Source organism: Aquarana catesbeiana, linkage group LG07 (genome assembly GCF_042186555.1).
Source record: "Aquarana catesbeiana isolate 2022-GZ linkage group LG07, ASM4218655v1, whole genome shotgun sequence".
Taxonomy (NCBI): domain Eukaryota; kingdom Metazoa; phylum Chordata; class Amphibia; order Anura; family Ranidae; genus Aquarana; species Aquarana catesbeiana.
The window spans coordinates 25,358,419-25,382,058 of NC_133330.1; the positions used below are offsets into that span (position 1 = coordinate 25,358,419).

General features: G+C 44.9%; 1 protein-coding gene across 1 annotated transcript in view; it reads left to right on the plus strand.

The window, feature by feature from the left end:
• Positions 1 to 10,530: 10,530 nt before the first annotated feature.
• Positions 10,531 to 23,640, plus strand: part of LOC141102801 (sodium- and chloride-dependent creatine transporter 1-like) — a 115,532-nt gene continuing 102,422 nt past the window's right edge. Inside the window, exon 1 of the mRNA XM_073591816.1 lies at positions 10,531 to 10,999. Coding sequence (XP_073447917.1) covers positions 10,960 to 10,999 — 40 coding nt within the window. The 5' untranslated portion in view covers positions 10,531 to 10,959. The remainder of the gene's footprint in view (positions 11,000 to 23,640) is intronic.

Genomic DNA, 23,640 nt, shown 5'->3' on the forward strand with positions numbered 1-23,640 from the left:
CTGGCCGCCGGCAAAGTAATTCCCAAAGGAGGTTTCCTGTAGAGTCCAGTATGTATTGAAGTACCTCAACCACACAAATGAACATCAAGGAAGTTCATTTCGTATTCATCACAGAGCCCTGTGAAGTTTAGGTTCATCTTGTTGTGATCGAGATACTTCAAAAATTCATCCAAAGAAGCAAAAATGTCCGTAATGAAAATTAAATCGTAGCGAAAAAAATCTTTTTATCAAAAGTCTGTATGGATTAGAAGAACCATATATATGGAGATGCTCCCACCATCCCATATATAAATTGGCCGATGATGCCGAAAAATTCAGCACCCATCACCTGCTCCACACTTTTTGAAGGAACCATTCGCCATCGAAAGAAAAGAAATGATGTTTTAAAGGGTATTCCAAAACGTCCAGAATAAACATTTTTCTTTCTAGGCTGCAGGAAATGTCACGTGTGGGAAAAAAAAAAAAACGAACAGCTTCTAAAGCTTGGGGATGTGGGATACTAGAATAGAGGCTAGAAACATCGCAGGTGACCCGGGGCGACCGATCGTCCCGTCTGGTGTCACCTGCGATGTTTAACAAATGATTGGTATCTTTTAGATAACTGGGGAGATTTACCACCAGAGGTTGTAGCACACAATTCAAGCCATTGACCCAATCTTTTATTAAGAGAATTAATACCAGAGATAATAGGCCTCCCAGGCCTCCCATTACCTGAAACCCTTGTGGGTTTTCGGTAAATAATGAAAGATTGGTGCAACTGGAAAGTCAGGGATTAAATTAGCTGCATTTTTTTTTAATCAAAAATACCTAAACATATCCCCTCGTTTACCACAGAGGTTAAAATCATTTTGAACTTCTTAGTGGGATAACTTTTTAATCTTCCATAGATCTCCTCGTTGGAGAGCTGTCTCTCTTCTTCCGATCTATAAGCATCTGCATTCAATATCACCACTAAAAGAAAATGTCAGGAAAGACCTACTAGAACAGCTGAACCTTATTTGGGGTTAATCAGAGGCAGTTGATGGCAGGTGTGTACTGACTCCTATTTAACACGAGTTTGAATGTGATTTGAATGTGATTGCTTAATAATGAACACAGCTACATCCCCAGCTATAAGAGGACGTGCACACTTATGCAACCACATTTTTTTATGTTTTTTATTTTTACTTCCCTCCCTAAAAGATTTAACTGAGTTGTACAGTTTATAGGTCACATTAAAGGTGTGAAAAGTTCTGAAATGATTTATCTTTGTCTCCATTTTTTTACATCACAGAAACCTGACATTTTAACAGGGGTGTGTAGACTTTTTATATCCACTGTAGATCAGACCAAAATGAGGAGGAAAGACATGGACGAGCGAGTTTGTGGTGGAGGAACTCGACTGCCCTGCACAGAGTCCTGACCTCAACCCGATAGAACACCTCTGGGATGAATTAGAGTGGAGACTGCGAGCCAGGCCTTCTCATCCAACATCAGTGCCTGACCTCACAAATGCTCTTCTGGAAGAATGGTCAAACATTCCCATAGACACACTCCTAAACCTTGTGGACGGCCTTCCCAGAAGAGTTGAAGCTGTATTAGCTGCAAAGGGTGGGCCAACTCAGTATTGAACCCTACGGACTAAGACTGGGATGCCATTAAAGTTCATGTGCGTGTAAAGGCAGGCGTCCCAATACTTTTGGTAATATTGTGTATATACTGTATGTATATATATATATATATATATATATATATATATACACACAGTGTACATGTGTGAATAGTGAATACAATATGGAGTTTGAATACCTCCCAACATTTTGAGATGGGGACGAGGAACACCTATTGGCAAAAGACTGTATAGGACACTCCCCAAACCCCCATGCCCCCCTTAAAGGAGAATTATAAGGAAAAAAAACCCACCAGTGCTTTTGTTTTTTTTTTTTATTACTTTTATTCCTTTTATATTGGCTCTTGAAATTTACAAATGCAGCGATTTAGAAAGTGGATGAAAGGTTCAACGCTGGGAAACATTTTTTGACAGATAAATATTGCATTTTATACACAACTATACAGATCAGACCAAAAAGAGGGACTTTGTTCTGAATCAGAGGCCATCCCTCGAGATCAGGGACAGTTGGGAGCTATGAGTTTGTGTGCTGCAGCATTCCCGTCCTTCTCACCTAGGTATGTAGACATTCGACCCCCCACCCCAATCCCCCCCCCAGATTCTGTGTTTCTGCAGATGTGCCGCAGGGCTTTGGTCCTATCAGAATCCTGCAGCACATACGGGGTTTGGGACTTCCATACCTGCTCCATCTTCCACATGCGCAGAAACATGCTGCAGGGCTCTGCCTGGACCCAAAGGCCAGACAGAGTCCTTTGGCATATCTGCGCATGTAGCAGAAAAGTAAAGATGGTGGAGACACAGGTGGGGCGGTGCAAAAACTAAAGGAGGGCTGAAGTTCCCCTTTAACCACTTCAGCCCCGGAAGAATTTACCCCCTTCCTGACCAGTGCGTTTTTTGCGTTTCGGGCACTGCGTTGCTTTAACTGACAATTGCGCGGTCGTGCGATGTGGCTCCCAAACAAAATTGACCTCCTTTTTTTCCCACAAATAGAGCTTTCTTTTGGTGGTATTTGATCACCTCAGCCGTTTAATTTTTTTTTGCGCTATAAACAAAAAAATATTTAATTATTTTTTACTTTTTGCTATAATTTTTTTTTTTTTCATATTTTTGGTAAAAAAAAAAATTGCAATAAGCGTTTATTGATTGCTTTGCGCAAAAGTTATAGCGTTTACAAAATAGGGGATAGTTTTATGGCATTTTTATGATTAATTTTTTTTTTACTAGTAATGGCGGCGATCAACGACTTTTATCGTGACCGTGACATTATGGCGGACACATCGGACATTTTTGACACATTTTTGGGACCATTGGCATTTATACAGCAATCAGTGCTATACAAATGCACTGATTCCTGTGTAAATGACACTGACAGTGAAGGGGTTAACCACTAGGGGGCGGGGAGGGGTTAAGTGTGTCCTAGGGATGTGTTACTAACTGTGGGGGGGCGTGGCTACATGTGACATGTCACTGATCTCTGCTCCTAATCACAGGGAGCAGAGATCAGTGACACTGTTACTAGGCAGAACAGGGAGATGCTTGTTTACATTAGCATCTCCCCGTTCGTCCTCTCCGTGAGGCGATCGCGGGTATCCCTGCGGCGATCGAGTCTGCGGGACCCGTGACCCGACTCACGGAGCTCCCGGCCTGCGGGCGCGCACGCCGCCGTCGGGACGCACGCAATGGCGTGGCAGCAAATACAAAGGGAGGTACGGGTACGCCCATTTGCCCAGCCGTGCCATTCTGCCGACGTACATCGCCGTGCGCTGGTCGGGAACCAGTTAACCCCTTCCTGCCCACTGGGCATGACGGCTGGGCAGCGCGGCTCTTGTTCTGGGTGGACATCATATGACAGCCCTCCAGAACGACCGATCTCCTGCGGTCGTCGGGGTGCGCATCGCGGCTTTCGGTGGTGTGGTGTGTCAGTCTGACACATCGATAACCTGATCTCGGTAAAGAGCCTCTGACGGATGCTCTTTACCACGTGATCAGCCGTGTCCAATCACGGCTGATCACGATCTAACCAGGAAAAGCCGTTGATTGGCTTTTCCTCACTCGCGTCTGACAGACGCAAGTAGAGGGGAACCAATCGGCTGCTCTCCTGACATGGGGGGGTCTGTGCTGATTGTTTATCAGCACAGCCCCCCCTCGGATGCCCACCCAGGACCACCGGGCCCACCAGGGATGGCCACCACACTGGACCACCAGGTATGCCACCCTAGACCACCAGGGAAATGCCAATCGGTGCCCAGGCAGCTGCCAATCAGTGCCCATGCCCAATGCCTGCCAGTACCATCAGTGATGCCTAACAATGCCATCTATCAGTGTCGCATATCAGTGCCCAGCAGTGCCGCCTATCAGTGCCCAGCACTGCTGCCTATCAGTGCCCAGCAGTGCCGCCTATCAGTGCCACCCATAAGTGCCCATCAGTGTCGCCTATCAATGCCCACCAGTGCCCACCAGTGCTGCCTATCAATGCCCATCAATGCTGCATATCAGTGCCGTCTATCAGTGCCCATCGTCAGTGCCCATCAGTGCCACCTCATCGGTGCCACCTTATCAGTGCCCATCAATGAAAGAGAAAACTTACTTATTTACAAAATAGAAGAAACAAAAGAAAAACTTTTTTTTTTTTTCAAAATTTTAGGTCTTTTTTTTTATTCGTTTAGCAAAGAATAAAAAAAGCAGAGGTGATCAAATACCACCAAAAGAAAGCTCTATTTGCGGGAACAAAATGATAAAAAATTCTGTTTGGGTACAGTGTAGCATGACCGCGCAATTGTCATTTAAACAGCGACAGCGCTGAAAGCTGAAAATTGGCCTGGACAGGGGAAAGGGGTGTAAGTGCCTGGTACTGAAGTAAGTAAAGAAGAACTTATTTCTAAACTGTATGTAAAATGTCAATTACTTAAATCTATATTATGTATACATTTATTAAATGTATTATCATCATTATTAGTATTATTAACAATAATATTATCAGTATAGGCAAACTTTCTCAATAAGGCAGTCACTATGACTGGATAAAGGTCAAACTCTAATTAGAAGGCAATAAATAATCATGTACAACCACCAGTTTCCCGGCAACACAACGCTTCCTGCACCATGCTGTACATTCGTAGCATTTGCTCCTCTGCATCTGTTCTCTGCTACTGACGGCTAGACATGTGCACTGCCGAAAAAGTCTTCGTTTTCTTTTTAGTTTCATTTGTTTTTTGTTTTGTTTTTTCCCCCCATTTTTCGGGTCATTCATTATGATCACAATTCGTAAATTCAAAAAAAAAAGAAAAAAAATCTGAAAATTGGAAAGAATGAAAATCAGAAAATTCTAAATAATAACTTACTAATAATAACTGACTATTAAATTATAGGTGTTGGAATTTTCTTTCAGATTTGGCTGTTAGTGAACATAACGAATACGAATTTATCTGAAGTTACGAATTATCCGAAATAACGAATGCTGCATCTAAAAAAATGGAACGGAATGAATTAATAATAAATAATAATAATAAAAAGTTGTTATTATTATCATTATTGTTATTTATTATTATTAGTTTGTTACATTCCATTCGTTTAGATACGGCATTCGTTATTTTAGATAATTCGTAACTTTGGATAAATTCGTATTCGTTATGTTCACTAATAATGCATTTGGGTGGCAAAAATATGAATGCAATCTATAGACTGGGGGGAGAACCTCTGGGGGAATCTAGGATGGAGAAGGACCCGGGGGTCCTAGTGGATGATAGGCTCAGCAATGACATGCAATGCCAAGCTGCTGCTAACAAAGCAAACAGAATATTGGCATTAAAAAGGGGATCAACTCCAGAGATAAAACGATAATTCTCCCACTCTACAAGACTCTGGTCCGGCCGCACCTGGAGTATGCTGTCCAGTTCTGGGCACCAGTCCTCAGGAAGGATGTACTGGAAATGGAGCGAGTACAAAGAAGGGCAACTAAGCTAATAAAGAATGGAGAATATTAGTAATGAGGAAAGGTTGCGAGCACTGAACTTATTCTCTCTGGAGAAGAGACGCTTGAGAGAGGATATGATTTCAATGTACAAATACCGTACTGGTGACCCCACAATAGGAATAAAACTTTTGCGTGGAAGGGAGTTTAACAAGACATGTGGCCACTCATTAAAACTAGAAGAAAAGAGGTTTAATCTTAAATTACGTAGAGGGTTCTTTACTGTAAGAGCAGCAAGGATGTGGAATTCCCTTCCACAGGCGGTGGTCTCAGCGGGGAGCATCGATAGTTTCAAGAAACTATTAGATAAGCACCTGAATGACCGCAACATACAGGGATATACAATGTAATACTGACATATAATCACACATAGGTTGGACTTGATGGACTTGTGTCTTTTTTTAACCTCACCTACCATGTAACTATGTAACTAACAGCCAAATTTGAAAGGAAATTCCAATACCTATAATTTAATAGTTATTATTTGAGATTTTTTTTTTTCTGGTTTTTGGTTTCATAGACTTCAACAGATCAAAAATGTGCATTGAAAAACGCAAAACGCACCCGCAATATGCAAACTGCAACCTGCACAGGTGTGAATCGGGCCTTAGCGTGACTCCCAGAGTCTTTACGCATTGTATCAGATGGGAAACACTGGAATCCCGCCATACATGCAGCATCATTAAGGAAACGTTCTCAGGTACGGAGCCCCCCTGGCAGGAGACAGTCTGGTAATGTGGCGCTCAGGCTAGACGGACCACTTTCGATTGCGCAGCTAAAATCAATAGAGATCGATCGTCTGCTTTAGAAAACCTTGTTTGTAGTTGCAAAAAAACAAAACAAAATATCAGCGTTTTTTATTCACAAGACTATTGTCGTGGGTTGTGGATAGCAGCTTGCTGCTCTGAAAGTTGCAAAGTCAGTCCCTGTAGCCTCTTTTACCTTTGCACTCGCTCTGGATGCCACTGACATCATTAGGACCAATGCAGGGCTAATAGCCCTGCACTGAATGTAAGGATGCCGAGGAACAGTCTACTGCTGGAGCATAGGGAGACCACATCTGCCATCCTCCTAGACATAAACGAGCATTTAACCTTTGAGGTGTAGGAGCAACCCCACTGCTAAGGAGGATTTTCACTTTTTCCTGAGTTGGACTTTAATGAACTGGCTGGATTCTGAAGATCCCTTGGTTGGTGGAACACTTGTACCATATTGTGTCCAGTACCCCCTTACCCCTGAGAAGTGGTTGGTGACCCTCAGGTGGCTTAGAGGTTCCATCTGTAAGGAAGGTCCAGTGTGTTATAGCAGAAGACCAGTGCATCCACATGTGCGTGTTTTGACCATAAGGCCACTGCCAAATGCATATTAGAGCATATGCGTGGACGCATTGTGGCGCACTGGCGCACGAAGACGCACATTCACACTCAGCACTGGTATTGGCACCAAACAGCCTATTTAGGCTGGAGTGTGATATGGACAGATTGCTGAGTGATCTTTAGCTAATTGCTGATTTATCTGTGACCTCCTGCTCCTGGATTCTTGTCTACCCGTTGTGACCACAACCTGTGTCCCGGACTCTGCATTCTGCCTTCTGATTGGGCTCCTTGCCTCCCTTCTTATTGGGTACCTGGCCTGTATCCTGACACTGCCTCCAACTTATGTTCCTGTGCCTCACTGTCCGGCTGTTGATGGCCTTCAGCTTGCGTCCTGGCTTTGTTCCTGTCTGCTGATAGGGTGCTACTGAGTTTCTGCCTCTGTTCCTTACTTAGTGGTCCACACAGTTGTCTTTCCCTCACACCCAACAGTTGGCAGTGCCTGCAACATCAGTCGGCGTGCCGCTGTGTCCTAACATCTCCTGTTACCACTACCATGGGTGTTGGACAAGAGGTGGAAGAGAAGCCCCCTCTTCAGCTCAATCTCCACGTGGTACATGACAAGGGTGGACTGGGAAATTGCCCCCCGGGCCACTCTGCTGCCCCATTAAAAAAGGCTGCACCGCTTCCACTGCAGACATGCCTAAAGGCTTCCTGGTGAGGAGGAGTAAAAAGTCCACTCTGGTGTCCTAACGAGTGTGGGAAGAGGACAAGGACAGAGTGCAGGTTGCCCACCCCGGCATAGATGGTGTACGCCCTGTCCGAGCAGAGGCCAGCTCCATGCCCCACCAGAGGTTCTCCTTCCCCGGCCAGCCCTAACCACCCCCTGGTTTAGGAACTCGGAGCCGGCTCAGCAGACGCTATCCAGCCCGACCCACCCGGTGAGCAGAGGGTACCTGGAGCGGAGCTTCAGCCTGGGATAGGGGTCGGGAGGAGGCAGGGAAGAGGGAGAGCAGGAAGGGGGCGAGTCTCTGCACCATGGGCCTCTGAGTTCTACTAGCCTCCTGGGCCAAAAGTTGCCAGTCAGCCCCTGGTACATGACCCTAGCATTTTGGATCTCAGGGTTTGGTCCTTGGTGTAAAGTGGGGTGAAAGTTGGCCATCAGTCAGTTTTACCTTTTATTTCCAAACTTTCTTTTAGTTCTGAGAGGATCTAGGGTGCAGGACTCCCAAAAAGCACACAAATTAAAGAAGAAATATACTGTTACAGCAGCAGGTCCTATGAACAAAAATTGATGCTGGTGGACAGATGGACAGAGAGCATCCCTTTGGGAGCCATCACATCTGGCTTCTGTCCCTCTGTAAGCAGACCAACGTACCCGAGCCTTTGGGCGATGAATGCTTCTTACAATGTCCAGATGGCAGCTTCTACCCAGCTCCTTTGTAACACTCTTTAGTCATAAGATCCTCCTTTTCAGCCCAGTCCCCCTCCAGTTCCAGTTTTGTTTCTGAGCCCTCAGCACATGGCCAGGCCCAGCATATACATGAGTCTCCTTCCAGGAAGAAGCCCCCGGGGGAAGAGCCTTGGAAAGGTGCTGCTAAAATCATCTTCCCAAACCATACCTCTGCATGTAGCTCCTCAGGGGTTGGCTGATAAATATTCAAAACCCAGAGGTTTGGTCCTTCTGCCTTCCGTATCGGAATCTCCTTCCAGCAACAGGTGGAACTCGGGGCTGCTCTTAGAAATCACAGGCCCCATACAGCACCCCCCCTCCCCACCACCTCCAAATATGCCTCCACACCGCGTGTCTGAAGAGCAATTCAAATGCTGACTGCTCTTTGGAGAGCAAAGCACATGTGAACAAGCCTTTAATTAATTTTTTTTTTTTTTTTTACATTCAAATTTTTCTTCCTTTTTTTTTTTTTTAGAATTTTATTATTTATTTTTTCATTTTTAACTGCCCTTTTGGGGGGCTTTGGTAAAATAGCAGGGGTCCAAATAGACCCCCTGATGTCTCGAGCGAGACAGAGAAAGGGACTGAGGACAGAGATTCATTTGTCTCGTTCTCTGCAGCCTCAGCTGCACAGATGAACGAATAGAAAGCGCTCTGAGGCTTCATGTTCATTCACAAACTGAAGCATAGTAAACCGAGTTTACTATGCTTCGGTGATGAATGCATACAGGAGAAATCTTTACCGATCTCTCACTATGTTTATTCATAGTGACCCCCCTAAAGATCAACTATTTTATTTTACTTACCATTTTTGATACACTACAGTATGTCCTTTCAGTTAGCTGGTTGCTATGTGTATGTACTTTTATTCCCAGCCAACTACCATTTACATTGTCCTTACACATATGAAATTACTTTTTATACATGTATATATTCATGCAATGTTTTATCATTGTTTGTGTTAATAAATACTTTATACTTTTATACTTGGTCATCACTTGCCTCATTCAAAGTCCCAACCTTCTTTTTTGCATAATACAAGAGATGGTCAGAGACTGTAGACATGATACAAGAGATGGTCAAAGACTGTAGACATGATACAAGAGATGGTCAAAGACTGTAGACATGATACAAGAGATGGTCAAAGACTGCAGATATGATACTACAAGAGATGGTCAGAGACTGTAGACATGATACAAGAGATGGTCAAAGACGGCAGGCATGATACAAGAGATGGTCAAAGATGGCAGGCATGGTACAAGAGATGGTCAGAGACTGTAGACATGATACAAGAGATGGTCAGAAACTGCAGACATGATACAAGAGATGGTCAAAGACTACAGATATGATACAAGAGATGGTCAGAGACTGTAGACATGATACAAGAGATGGTCAAAGACGGCAGGCATGGTACAAGAGATGGTCAGAGACTGTAGACATGATACAAGAGATGGTCAGAAACTGCAGACATGATACAAGAGATGGTCAGAGACTGCAGACATGATACAAGAGATGGTCAAAGACGGCAGGCATGATACAAGAGATGGTCAGAAACTGCAGACATGATACAAGAGATGGTCAGAGACTGCAGATATGATACAGGAGATGGTCAGAGACTGCAGACATGATACAAGTGAGGGTCAAAGACTGTGCATACAATACCGGAGATGGTCAGAGACTGCGGACATGTGGTAGGGGACTGTCAGAGACTGTGAAAATGCTAAAGGAGTTGTTGTAGACCGGGGACATGCTTCAGAAGACAGTCATTGACACATTACATGAGACTGTTAGAATTCACTACTATACCAGGGCAATAGGGAAACACGGAATTGTATTTGAAGGAGCCCCAAGAGCCACACTAAAAGTGCGGGGCCGCAGGATTGGGTACCAGGGGTTTAAACGCTACTACATGCTACTTGTGTACCTCGCTACTCTTACTGCTGCATCGCTAGCGATTTTTCATAGACCGACTGCTCTAGTAAAAATAGTCAGTGTGCTCCTAGGCTAAAGCCTGCTGCAAATTCAGCCTGCAAAGGGTGAATGGATGGACAGTGCAGCCTGCAGCTTGCAGAGGAACGCTAGGCAGGTGCATCTGCCTCTGTTGATGCTAATTCACCAGCAGGGGCCGCTGACCAATCAGGAGAGGGGATGGGAGGGAGGCAGAGCGAACTCGCTTCTTTTTTTTTTTTTTTTCCTCCTCTATTTCCATTCTTTATTTGGAGACAGAGAGCTCAGTGCTTGTGAGTCACCGAGTGTGATGGAGATCGCTCCTACACAAAGCCCCATCTTCCGTCGCTGAACCGGCTCGCCTCTGCCGCTGGCCGCTCGCTGACGCTTCCTTCCCGCATTCTGAAACTTCATCAATGCGGTTCTTCAGACTCACCTTCAAGTGTTTTGTGGATTGCTTCTGAGACCCTTCCCCGTCTCTCCCGTGGTTCGTCCTATCTTTTATTTTTTTATTTATTTCCTAACAGCGATTACCCTCCTTTCAAGAAAAAAAAAAGGAAAGAAAATAGACTAAATAACTCTTTTTTTTTATTTGCTGCGAGAAAAAAGAAAAAAAAAAAAAGCGACAATTCTATAAAAAAAAAATCGTAAACCACCCTGAAAAATAATGAGAAGTACAACAACGTCTGCGAAAGAGAAGAGCGCAGGTACGTGAAAAAAAAAAAAAAATGCTGATGTTGCATGAACGTCATTGGTTGCATCCCCCGGCTCTGTGGTGTAGTAGACTCTTGCGTTCCGTACTACATAACCGCGCTCATTAATGCCAAGGGGGATTTGCGTTTCTATGATATCGTGAGAAAGCGGGGGAGGGGGGGGTTTGTGGTTTGGAAACGCTTGACAGCTTTACGATGGCGACCGTCGTGTACAATTTGGCGTCGGTCCCCATTTCCGCATAAGTGTTGCGCGTTGGTGTGCAATGACGGCGCGGCTTCTGCAGTCATATGATAGACCTGCTTACGTCTGATCAGACGCACACACCGGCCACCGAGCTTCATTCAAAGTGTTCCATCATGCGGGCTCGGCTCATTACGCTCGTTTTTTTTTGGGTTTTTTTTTCGCAGCGTGTTCTCCTGTAGACTTACGCCGATGTACGTCGCTGGCCTTATGATAACTCAAAAATCAAAAGTGCTCCCTCTCCGAGCTGACGTTTGTAATGACAGCTTATGTACAGATTATTGGAGCACAAAGGAGCTCCCTTCCCCCGACACGGAGACAGCACCATCTTTCTATTACTTCCTGTGATACGGTCTGATGGGTGCCGGATCGTGCTTTATGTATATACATAGATGTGAATGCATCAAGGAAATGCTACAATGTATCAATTAGGCGACCTCTGGTGCGCATTGGCGGTTTAGATATACATGTACAAGATAGATACATTGTTGCATTCCTTAATTCATTAATATATATCAATTAGGCGACCTCTGGTGCCCATTGGCAGTTTAAGTACTGAGCATCTGCTCGACGATGCTTTGTGCACATATGTATCAAGATAGAGAGATATAAAGATATATATATATAAGAATTAATGCATAAAGGAAATGCTACAATGTATCAATTAGGCAATCTCTGGTGCACATTGGCGGTTTAGATATACATATACAAGATAGATAGATATTAATGCATTAGGTACTGAGCAAGTGCTTGATAATGCTTTGTGTACGTTGTGTGTATGTATATATATATATATATATATATATATATATATGTATGTGTGTGTGTGTGTGTGTGTGTGTATATATATATATATATATATATATATATATATATATATATATATATATATACATACATGTACAAGCTACATAGATATCAATGCATTAAGGAAATGCAACAATGTATCAATTAGGCAACCTCTGGTGCGCATTGGCGGTTTAGATATACATGTACAAGATAGATACATTGTTGCATTCCTTAATGCATTAATATCTATCTATCTTGTACATGTATATCTAAACCGCCAATGCGCACCAGAGGTTGCCTAATTGATACATTGTTGCATTTCCTTAATTCATTAATATCTATCAATTAGGCAACCTCTGGTGCCCATTGGCAGTTTAGGTACTGAGCATCTACTCGACGATGCTTTGTGCACATATGTATCAAGATAGAGAGGATATATATATATATATATATATATATATATATATATATATATATATATATATGTATTAATGCATAAAGGAAATGCTACAATGTATCAATTAGGCGATCTCTGGTGCGCATTGGCGGTTTAGGTACTCAGCAAGTGCTTGATAATGCTTTGTGTATGTTGTGTGTATATATATGTGTGTGTGTGTGTGCATGTATGTATATATATATATATATATATACATACATGTACAAGTTACATAGATATTAATGCATTGAGGAAATGCAACAATGTATCAATTAGGCAACCTTTGGTGCCCATTGGCAGTTTAGGTACTGAGCATCTGCTTGATGATGCTTTGTGCACATATGTATCAAGATAAAGAGGTATAAAAATATATATATAAGTATTAATGCATAAAGGAAATGCAACAATGTATCAATTAGGCAATGTCTGGTGCGCATTGGCAGTTAAAGGGGTTGTAAAGGTTTGTGTTTTTTCACCTTAATGCATCCTATGCATTAAGGTGAAAAAACACCTGTCAGTGACCGGCCCCCCCATTTTACTTACCTGAGCCCTGGAACTTGACCCGTCGGGGATGCGCTGTCTCTCTGCCCGGGGTTCTCAGCTCTTGATTGGATAGATTGATAGCAGCGCAGCCATTGGCTCCCGCTGCTGTCAATCAAATCCAATGACGCGGGCGCCAGTGCCGAGTCATACATTTGGCGGCTAAGAATGCCGAATGCTGGACTTGGGAGCGCGCCTGCAAGGTAAAGCCCTCGGGGAAGCGCTTCTAAGAGCCCTTTCACACTGGGGCGGGCGTTGGCGGTAAATCGCCGCTATCGTAAGCGGCGCTTTACCGTCGGTATGCGGCCGCTAGCGGGGCGGTTTTACCCCCCGCTAGCGGCCAAGAAATGGTTAAAAACCACCGCAAAGCGCCTCTGCAGAGGCGCTTTGCCGGCGGTATAGCCGCGCCGTCCCATTGATTTCAATGGGCAGGAGCGGTAAAGGAGCGGTATACACACCGCTCCGAAGATGCTGCTGGCAGGACTTTTTTTACCGTCCTGCCAGCGCATCGCTCCAGTGTGAAAGCCCTCGGGGCTTTCACACTGGAATTAAGGCAGCGCCACTTTCGGGTTTGCAGGCGCTATTATTAGCGCAATAGCGCCTGCAAACCGCCCCAGTGTGAAAGGGCTCTAAGAGGGGGTTATCTGATGTGGGGAGGAGATGAGAGAGCCGCCGGGGGACCCCAGAAGAGGAGGTTCGGGGCCACTCTGTGCAAAACAAGCTGCACAGTGGATGTAAGTATGATATGTTTGTAAAGTTTCGTTTTTTTTTTTTTAAATAACAATCACTTTAAAGCGGAGTTCCACCCTAAAGTGGAACTTCCACTCATCGGATCCCCCCCCCCCCCCGGTGCCACAATTGGTACCCTTCAGGGGGGAGGGGGTGCAGATACCTCTCTAATACAGGTATCTGCACCCACTTCCAGGCATAGATAGCTGCAGAAGAGCCGCCCCCCCCGTTGTGTTCTGGGAAACACACAGTTCCCAGAACACATTGGGGACCAGTGAAGACGCGCAGTGAGATTCGCGCATGCGCAGTAGGGAACCGGGCAGTGAAGCTGCATTGCTTTACTTCCTGATTCCCTGACCAAGGAAGGCGGCGGGGGCGGCCGAGGGACGAGCGATCGATCGGCTTCGGCTGCCGACATCGCTGGACCCAGGGACAGGTGAGTGTCCATTTATTAAAAGTCAGCAGCTGCAGTATTTGTAGCTGCTGGCTTTTAATAATTTTTTTTAAGGTGGAGCTCCTCTTTAAGGTACTGAACACCTGCTTGATAATACATCTACACAGCGCTGGCTTCCCTCCTCCCTCCCCCCACCCCCACCCCGGCTGCTGCAGGGGATGTTTCAGGATGGAGAGCGGAGGAAGGGGCTGGTAAATATGTAATTTACTGGCCCCTTCCTTTTCTAAATGAACACAGTCAACACACTCACTCACTGTTTTCCTTCACAACTGAAGCATAGTAAACGGTGTCTACTATGCTTCAATTTGTGAATGACCATGAAGCCGCTCAGCACAGAGCATTTCCCATCCATTCATTGTCCAGTACAGCTGAGGCTGCGGAGAACGGGGTGTGTTTGAGGTTTGGTGTCCCCAAATGCAATAGGCTGAGCACACCTAGGAGATTGATAGATACATTCATAAAAGAAATGTAACAATGTATCAATAAGGCAATGCCTGGTTCCCATTGGTGATTTAGGTAGGGAGCATCTGTTAGGGACGGCACGATCTATATATATATAATTGTACATGGATCGTATTCTCTTCACTCTCCTGTATTCAGTGTTGGTCCTTCCCGTGTGATGAGGAGGACACTGAACCGATCACACGATCGATGTCCCCACAACACACACTGGGGCTGGCAGGAGGCCAATTCATTTCTCAGCATTTAGTCCAGCAAGTGATATGAGGACAGCGGTACTGGAAACAATCGTAAGATAAAGATGGGCTCTCCTGAGGCTGTCATGTCGATCCTCCGGCTTCAGCAGCTTCTGAGTCTGTGACCCGGGAGAAGTATGGAGAGTCGTGACTTTTATTGTTACCGGTTTGTCCCTTGAAGACAGAGAGAGCCAGGAAGTTTAACAAGGAGGTCAGTCATGGCTGCTCATGTGTATAGATTGTATCGTGTATGATGATATCTGGATGGATTGTATAGTGTATGGTGATATCTGGTCGGATTGTATAGTGTATGATGATATCTGGTCAGATTGTATGATAATATCTGGATGGATTGTATAGTGTATGATGATATCTGGATGGATTGTATAGTGTATGATGATATCGGGATGGATTGTATAGTGTATGATGATATCTGGTCAGATTGTATAGTGTATGGTGATATCTGGACTGATTGTATGATGATATCTGGATGGATTGTATAGTGTATGATGATATCTGGATGGATTGTATAGTGTATGATGATATCTGGATGGATTGTATAGTGTATGATGATATCTGGTCGGATTGTATGATGATATCTGGACAGATTGTATAGTGTATGGTGATATCTGGACTGATTGTATGATGATATCTGGATGGATTGTATAGTGTATGATGATATCTGGATGGATTGTATAGTGTATGGTGATATCGGGATGGATTGTATAGTGTATGATGATATCTGGATGGATTGTATAGTGTATGGTGATATCGGGATGGATTGTATAGTGTATGATGATATCTGGATGGATTGTATAGTGTATGATGATATCTGGTCAGATTGTATAGTGTATGGTGATATCTGGACTGATTGTATGATGATATCTGGATGGATTGTATAGTGTATGATGATATCGGGATGGATTGTATAGTGTATGATGATATCTGGATGGATTGTATAGTGTATGATGATATCTGGATGGATTGTATAGTGTATGGTGATATCGGGATGGATTGTATAGTGTGTGATGATATCGGGATGGCGGTGATGGCGTCACATTGTACGGAAATGATCTGCCTAGATCTCCATTAGACTGATGACAAGACAGACTGACATAGAGGATCCCACAGCTGTAGATTAGGGAGGCCTCATATCACTATAAGACTTTACTTGTAAAGTAGGCCACGCACTATACAATCTGATTGTACAATCTCCTTTAGATCTACCATCAACTATGTAGTACAAGGGTTTGACAAATTCTGATACTCGCTGAATGGATTATTTAGGTGTGCCCTCCTATATTACATGCTTTTGGTGAATCTATTGGAGATTGTACAATCAGATTGTATAGTGTATGGTCACCCTAAGGCCCCATTCACACCTGCACATCACACAAATTTTTGTTGACGTGTTTTTTTTGGTGACAGCATTCGATGGGTCGCCCTTCACACTTCAGACGCGCCAAAAGAAGCATCTGTTCCCCCGCCGACTCTAAAACTGAGAACCGAGCGATCAAACACCACCAATCGCTCGGTTTTCACAGCTTCCCTAGCAGAGAGCGGTGGCTGTCAGTCACCGCTCTCTGCTCTGCCCCACCCCCGCTCACTGGAGCTCTGGGCTGTGAAGGGGGCGTGTACGGCCAGCTCAGGCTCTCAGGCGGTTCGCTGAGCCAGGGGGCCGGTCCAGGCATGTGGGCGGATCCAGACCATATGGTTGCGATCTTTTCTGAGCCTGGACCGGGATTCAGCCCACCCTCTGCTGAAAACGGGACTCAGGAGTGCAGGACGCTTTGGCTTTACTTCTCCTTTAAAGCGGTATTAAACCCAAAGGCAAACATTTATTATATCGCAGCTTTCCAATTCTTAGATGTGGTGGCTGCATTCGTTTTTCTTTTTCAGGCTTTCTAACTCCTATTTTCATCTGGTGATCCAGACAGCAAGTCTGTTGTTTTTCAACAGCACAAACTCTTCTTGTAGTATACATTAGTTAGAGATGAGACAAACCATTTACCATTGACAGCACACTGTACACTGGTTCGCAGTCATGTTGGAACAGGAAGGTCCCCAAACTGTTCCCACAAAGTTGGGAACATGAAATTGTCCAAAATGTCTTGGTATGCTGACGCCTCAAGAGTTCCCTTCACTGGAACTAAGAGGCCAAGCCCAACCCCTGAAAAACAACCCCACACCATAATCCCCCCTCCACCAAATGATTTGGACCAGTGCACAAAGCAAGGTCCATAAAGACATGGATGAGCGAGTTTGGGGTGGAGGAACTTGACTGGCCTGCACAGAGTCCTGACCTCAACACCTTTGGGATGAATTAGAGCGGAGACTGCGAGCCAGGCCTTCTCCTCCAACATCAGTGCCCGACCTCACAAATGCTCTTCTGGAAGAATGGTCAAACATTCCCATAGACACACTCCTAAACCTTGTGGACAGTCTTCCCAGAAGAGTTGAAGCCGTTATAGCTGCAAAGGGCGGGCCAACTCAATATTGAACCCTACGGACTAAGACTGGGATGTCATTAAAGTTCATGTGCGTGTAAAGGCAGGTGTCCCAATACTTTTGACAACATAGTGTATATCATCTGTAGAGGGACCAGTATCACCACCAGAATTCCACCAATGGTCACCAGAGTCTCTCAACCAGTAACATGAGATGTTCCACAGAGATATACAAAAGAAGAATCCGGAAAACCCACATAGTGTAAAACCGTATAAGCAGTTTGTAATTAAAATTATAACTATCCACTCACAATGATAAAAGTAACAAGTGCTTAATTGTTAAAATACCAATCCCGGGATCCGATCCGACAGCTTCCTGGTTATGGCGGGCGTGGTAATGTCACGAGCATAAGCTCCACCCTGCGTGTTTCGTCACATCTGACTCCCAACGTCATTTATTTATGTAAAATATTTACCCCAAAAGTAAAAAAAAAGCTATTTTAACTGCTTATTAAGTATGAGCTGGAGTATGGCTTCAGTTTGTTAGTGTATCTAAATCTGGTAGTACATCTAACACTCCCCTCCCTCCCAGACTGACAATGCTGCTGTCCAAAGGTGCTCCCTGTGCTCCTTTATCCCCAGAGTGGAGGCACTCTTATACAGGAGGTGTGTTACTGGCCAAATCACCAGGTGAAAACAGAGGGGGAAGAAGCCTAAAAAAAAAGAAAGCGAATGCAGCCGCCACATCTAATGATTGGTGAGCTGCAATATATGACGTTTTTGGTTTTGGGTTTACTATTGCTTTAACACAGCATGCAATGTGATGGGGGGTTGTATGGAAGAGACTAGAAGATTACCCCACACACTGCAAGAACCATAAATAATTCTGTAATTGCATGATATTTATTTGTGTTTAAAATCCTCGTATTGGGACAATAGTGACCAGAGCCGGGACAAGGTCACCTAGAGCCCAGGGCGATCATGCCAAACTGCCCCCCCCCCCAAGTGTATGACTATTACATGGCAGAAAAAATCCCCCTGCAAAAACACTGAGCACTAATCTGCATGCTTACCCTCCCCCAAGCATAAATTCTCCCTCCCTCCTCCCAGTACAAATCCGCCCCCCCCCCCTGCTGAAATCCCCCCTCTCAGCACAAATCCCCAAATCCCCCCCCGCTAAAATCACCCCTCTCAGCACAAGCCCCCCCCACTAAAATCCCCCCTCTCAGCACAAATCCCTCCCGCTAAAATCCCCCCTCTCAGCACAAATCCCTCCCGCTAAAATCCCCCCTCTCAGCACAAATCCCCCCCGCTAAAATCCCCCCTCTCAGCACAAATCCCTCCCGCTAAAATCCCCCCTCTCAGCACAAATCCCTAAAATCCCCCCCCCGTTAAAATCCCCCCTCTCAGCACAAGCCCCCCCCACTAAAATCCCCCCTCTCAGCACAAATCCCTCCCGCTAAAATCCCCCCTCTCAGCACAAGCCTCCCCCCTCTCAGCACAAATTCCTCCCGCTAAAATCCCCCCTCTCAGCACAAATCCCCCCCGCTAAAATCCCCCCTCTCAGAACAAATCCCTCCCACTAAAACCCCCCTTCTCAGCACAAATCCCCCCCTGCTAAATTCCCCCCTCTCAGCACAAATCCCTCCCGCTAAAATCCCCCCTCTCAGCACGAATCCCCCCCCCCGCTAAAATCCCCCCTCTCAGCACAAATCCCTCCCGCTAAAATCCCCCCTCTCAGCACAAATCCCTCCCACTAAAACCCCCCCCTCTCAGCACAAATCCCCCCCCCCGCTAAAATCCCCCCTCTCAGCACAAATCCCCCTCTCAGCACAAATCCCTCCCGCTAAAACCCCCCCTCTCAGCACAAATTCCCCCCCCCCGCTAAAATCCCCCCTCTCAGCACAAATCCCTCCCACTAAAATCCCCCCTCTCAGCACAAATCCCTCCCGCTAAAATCCCCCCTCTCAGCACAAATCCCTCCCACTAAAACCCCCCCTCTCAGCACAAATCCCTCCCACTAAAACCCCCCCTCTCAGCACAAATCCCCCCCGCTAAAATCCCCCCTCTCAGCACAAATCCCTCCCACTAAAACCCCCCCTCTCAGCAAAAATCCCCCCCGCTAAAATCCCCCCCTCTCAGCACAAATCCCTCCCGCTAAAATCCCCCCTCTCAGCACAAATCCTCCCCCCCGCTAAAAGCTCCCCTCTCAGCACAAATATCCCCCCCCCCAAAAAAAACTTCACCCCTCCTAGCACAAATCCTCTACCCCTACAATTTATCCTACTAGTACACATCTTCTCACTCCCCCATTTCAAATCCGCCCTCCCAACACAAATCCCCCTAAATCCCCCCCCCATAGTACAAATCCTTCTCCCCTAAACCCCCTCACAACACAAATCCCCCTAAATCACCACTCTTATTTCCCCGCCTCTCCCACATTTCTCCTCCTAGAACAAGACTTACCCCTAGCCGCCCCCCCATTCCCCCTTCCAACACAAATCCTCTCCTCCCCAATCTCCTTGCGGCGCCCCCTCCACCTAACATGATACTACAGCGCCCGGGGCAGCCGTCCCTCTTGCCCACCCCCTTGTCCCGGCCCTGATTAGTGACAACTGATTTATCTCAAAAACGGGTAGAATTAGAAAAAGACGTCGATCCTCACATCGTAATACCGCAAGGGTATGGAAAAAAAATAAATATCATATTGAACAACAGCGACAATGTGTGTGGCCAGCTTGGCAAGTGATACTATTGTCACTTTATTGGACCTCATCCAGATTTTACAGTTGGATCGGATCCTGTGTGACTCCCACGTCATGTAGAATTCAGCCGACTCTTTAAGCTGAGGTTTAATTTGTGATATTTTGTCATCCTTGGTTCCCCCTCCCCCCCCCCCCTCCCCTCCTCCAGCATCTTTCAACTTTTATTACATACTTTATGTTAGCCCCAGAGATATCATCACCGGGTCTCTGTGCTTCACTATGTAATGCAGGCAGATCATGGCTGGTGGGAGGGGCCAGCAGGGGGCTGTACATAGCTTTCTGAAATCATCACAGCACCCGGGCCTCAGTGCTCCTCCCAAGAGCCCTCAACCCGGATGCAAGCAGTGGGCTGTCTCTTGGGGAGGAGTTATGCAAATATCTTAATGCCATGATGCATACCTCCCAACATATTGAGATGGAAATGAGGGACACCTACTAGCAAATGTATGTAGGCACAGGACACACCCCCTGCCACACCCCCTTAAAGGAGAAATAACCCCCCAAAAAGGTTAATTAAATCCACAAGTGCTTTTTTTTACCACTACTATTCCTTTATATTGGCTTTTAATATGTACAAATGCAGCAATTTAGAAATTGGATGAAAGGTTTAGCACTGGGAAACTTTTTGAAAGATAAAAAGTGCATTTTATATACAACTATATAGATCAGACCAAAATGAGGGACAAATGAGGAGGAATGAGGGACAGAGGGACATTGCTCCAAATCAGGGACAGTCCCTCGAAATCAGGGACAGTTGGGAGGTATGCACGATGGGTGGGTGTCAGTCTGTGGAGGAATGGGCGTTCCTAGCTAGGCTGTATTTGCATGCAGACCGCCCACATGTGATACTGAGCCTCCTTAATTGAAAGACCTAAAATCCAATGAATGACTTCCTGCAGCTTCTAATGCACATTGTGAGAAGCTCACAGTGTGCAGTGAAATCAAAGCAAGTAATATCAGTCCAGGAGAGGAGCCGCTACAACTGTGCAAGACTGAAGGGGAGGACAAAGGTCCGATTTAACCCTTCCTCTGCCAGAGCCATTTTGCATTTTCTTTGCGCACACATCATTTTAGGACTGAAGATTACATAAAACCCCCAAAACATTATATATTTTCTGGAAGCAGACACCCTAAAGCGGAGTTTTTCAGCCAGGGGTCCGTGGATTCCTAGGGTCCCTCCAGAGGTTCTTAGGGTTTTCGTGAGCAATGAGTAGTTTCTGCCTCTCAGATAAGATCCCACCGACACCATCGATCTCTTTAGATATCTGTAAGGGGATCATTCATCCCACTGTCACCAATGTAAGGAACATTCTTCTCACTGATCACCAATGTAAGGAACATTCTTCTCACTGATCACCAATGTAAGGGGCATTCTTCTCACTGATCACCAATGTAAGGAACATTCTTCCCACTGATCACCAATGTAAGGAACATTCTTCCCACTGATCACCAATGTAAGGAACATTCTTCCCACTGATCACCAATGTAAGGAACATTCTTCTCACTGATCACCAATGTAAGGAACATTCTTCCCACTGATCACCAATGTAAGGAACATTCTTCCCACTGATCACCAATGTAAGGGACATTCTTCCCACTGATCACCAATGTAAGGAACATTCTTCTCACTGACCACCAATGTAAGGAACATTCTTCCCACTGATCACCAATGTAAGGAACATTCTTCCCACTGATCACCAATGTAAGGAACATTCTTCCCACTGATCACCAATGTAAGGAACATTCTTCTCACTGATCACCAATGTAAGGAACATTCTTCCCACTGATCACCAATGTAAGGAACATTCTTCCCACTGATCACCAATGTAAGGAACATTCTTCTCACTGACCACCAATGTAAGGAACATTCTTCCCACTGATCACCAATGTAAGGAACATTCTTCCCACTGATCACCAATGTAAGGAACATTCTTCCCACTGATCACCAATGTAAGGAACATTCTTCCCACTGATCACCAATGTAAGGAGCATTCTTCCCACTGATCACCAATGTAAGGAACATTCTTCTCACTGATCACCAATGTAAGGAGCATTCTTCCCACTGATCACCAATGTAAGGAACATTCTTCTCACTGATCACCAATGTAAGGAACATTCTTCCCACTGATCACCAATGTAAGGAGCATTCTTCCCACTGATCACCAATGTAAGGAACATTCTTCTCACTGATCACCAATGTAAGGAACATTTTTCCCACTGATCACCAATGTAAGGAACATTCTTCCCACTGATCACCAATGTAAGGAACATTTTTCCCACTGATCACCAATGTAAGGAACATTCTTCCCACTGATCACCAATGTAAGGAACATTCTTCCCACTGATCACCAATGTAAGGAACATTCTTCTCACTGATCACCAATGTAAGGAACATTCTTCTCACTGATCACCAATGTAAGGAACATTCTTCCCACTGATCACCAATGTAAGGATTCTTCCCACTGATCACCAATGTAAGGAACATTCTTCCCACTGATCACCAATGTAAGGAGCATTCTTCTCACTGATCACCAATGTAAGGAACATTCTTCTCACTGATCACCAATGTAAGGAACATTCTTCTCACTGACCACCAATGTAAGGAACATTCTTCCCACTGATCACCAATGTAAGGAACATTCTTCCCACTGATCACCAATGTAAGGGGCATTCTTCCCACTGATCACCAATGTAAGGAACATTCTTCTCACTGATCACCAATGTAAGGAACATTTTTCCCACTGATCACCAATGTAAGGAACATTCTTCTCACTGATCACCAATGTAAGGAACATTCTTCTCACTGATCACCAATGTAAGGAACATTCTTCCCACTGATCACCAATGTAAGGATTCTTCCCACTGACCATCACACTAATGTATCATAAGTTGTAGAGTCATTTTTTATCATGGGGTTCCCTGAGACCAGAAAGTTATTTCAAAGGTTCCTCTGTGATGAAAAGTTTGAGAAAGGCTGCTCTAGAGAATAAAATGGCGGTAGTTCTAATTCTTTTATGTCACACGCTATTACTGCAAAGGTAATTTTTTGGCAAGATATAAAAGATGAGGCTGCACCGAGTAAATAGATACCCAACATGTCAATCTTTAAATTTCTGAGCGCCTGTGAAATGGCGACAAACTTCAGTCCCCCAATATTTTCCATAGGTGACACTTTGAAAGCCCCCGATAGGTCGCGAGTTTAGCGCTATGGTGGAGATCCGGGGCTAGAATTACTGTTCTCACTCCAATGATATGTAACTTGTTTATCGCAATCAACGTTTTCATGAATAGGCGCCCCTACGCATGCGTTTATACTCGTATTTGCGTATATGTGGGGGTGGGGCCTCAAAAAATGTTGTGGGGGGGGGATATTTTACGTGCTTGGGTGTAACTTAAATTTTTTACAATTTAAAAAAACTTTTTTTTTTTTTTTTTTTTTTACTGAACATGTTTTTTTCATCACATAGAGGACACCTATGTAATGATTATTTGGTGACAGGTTCTCTTTAATTAGACATCCAGTGTCTAGAATACCCTTC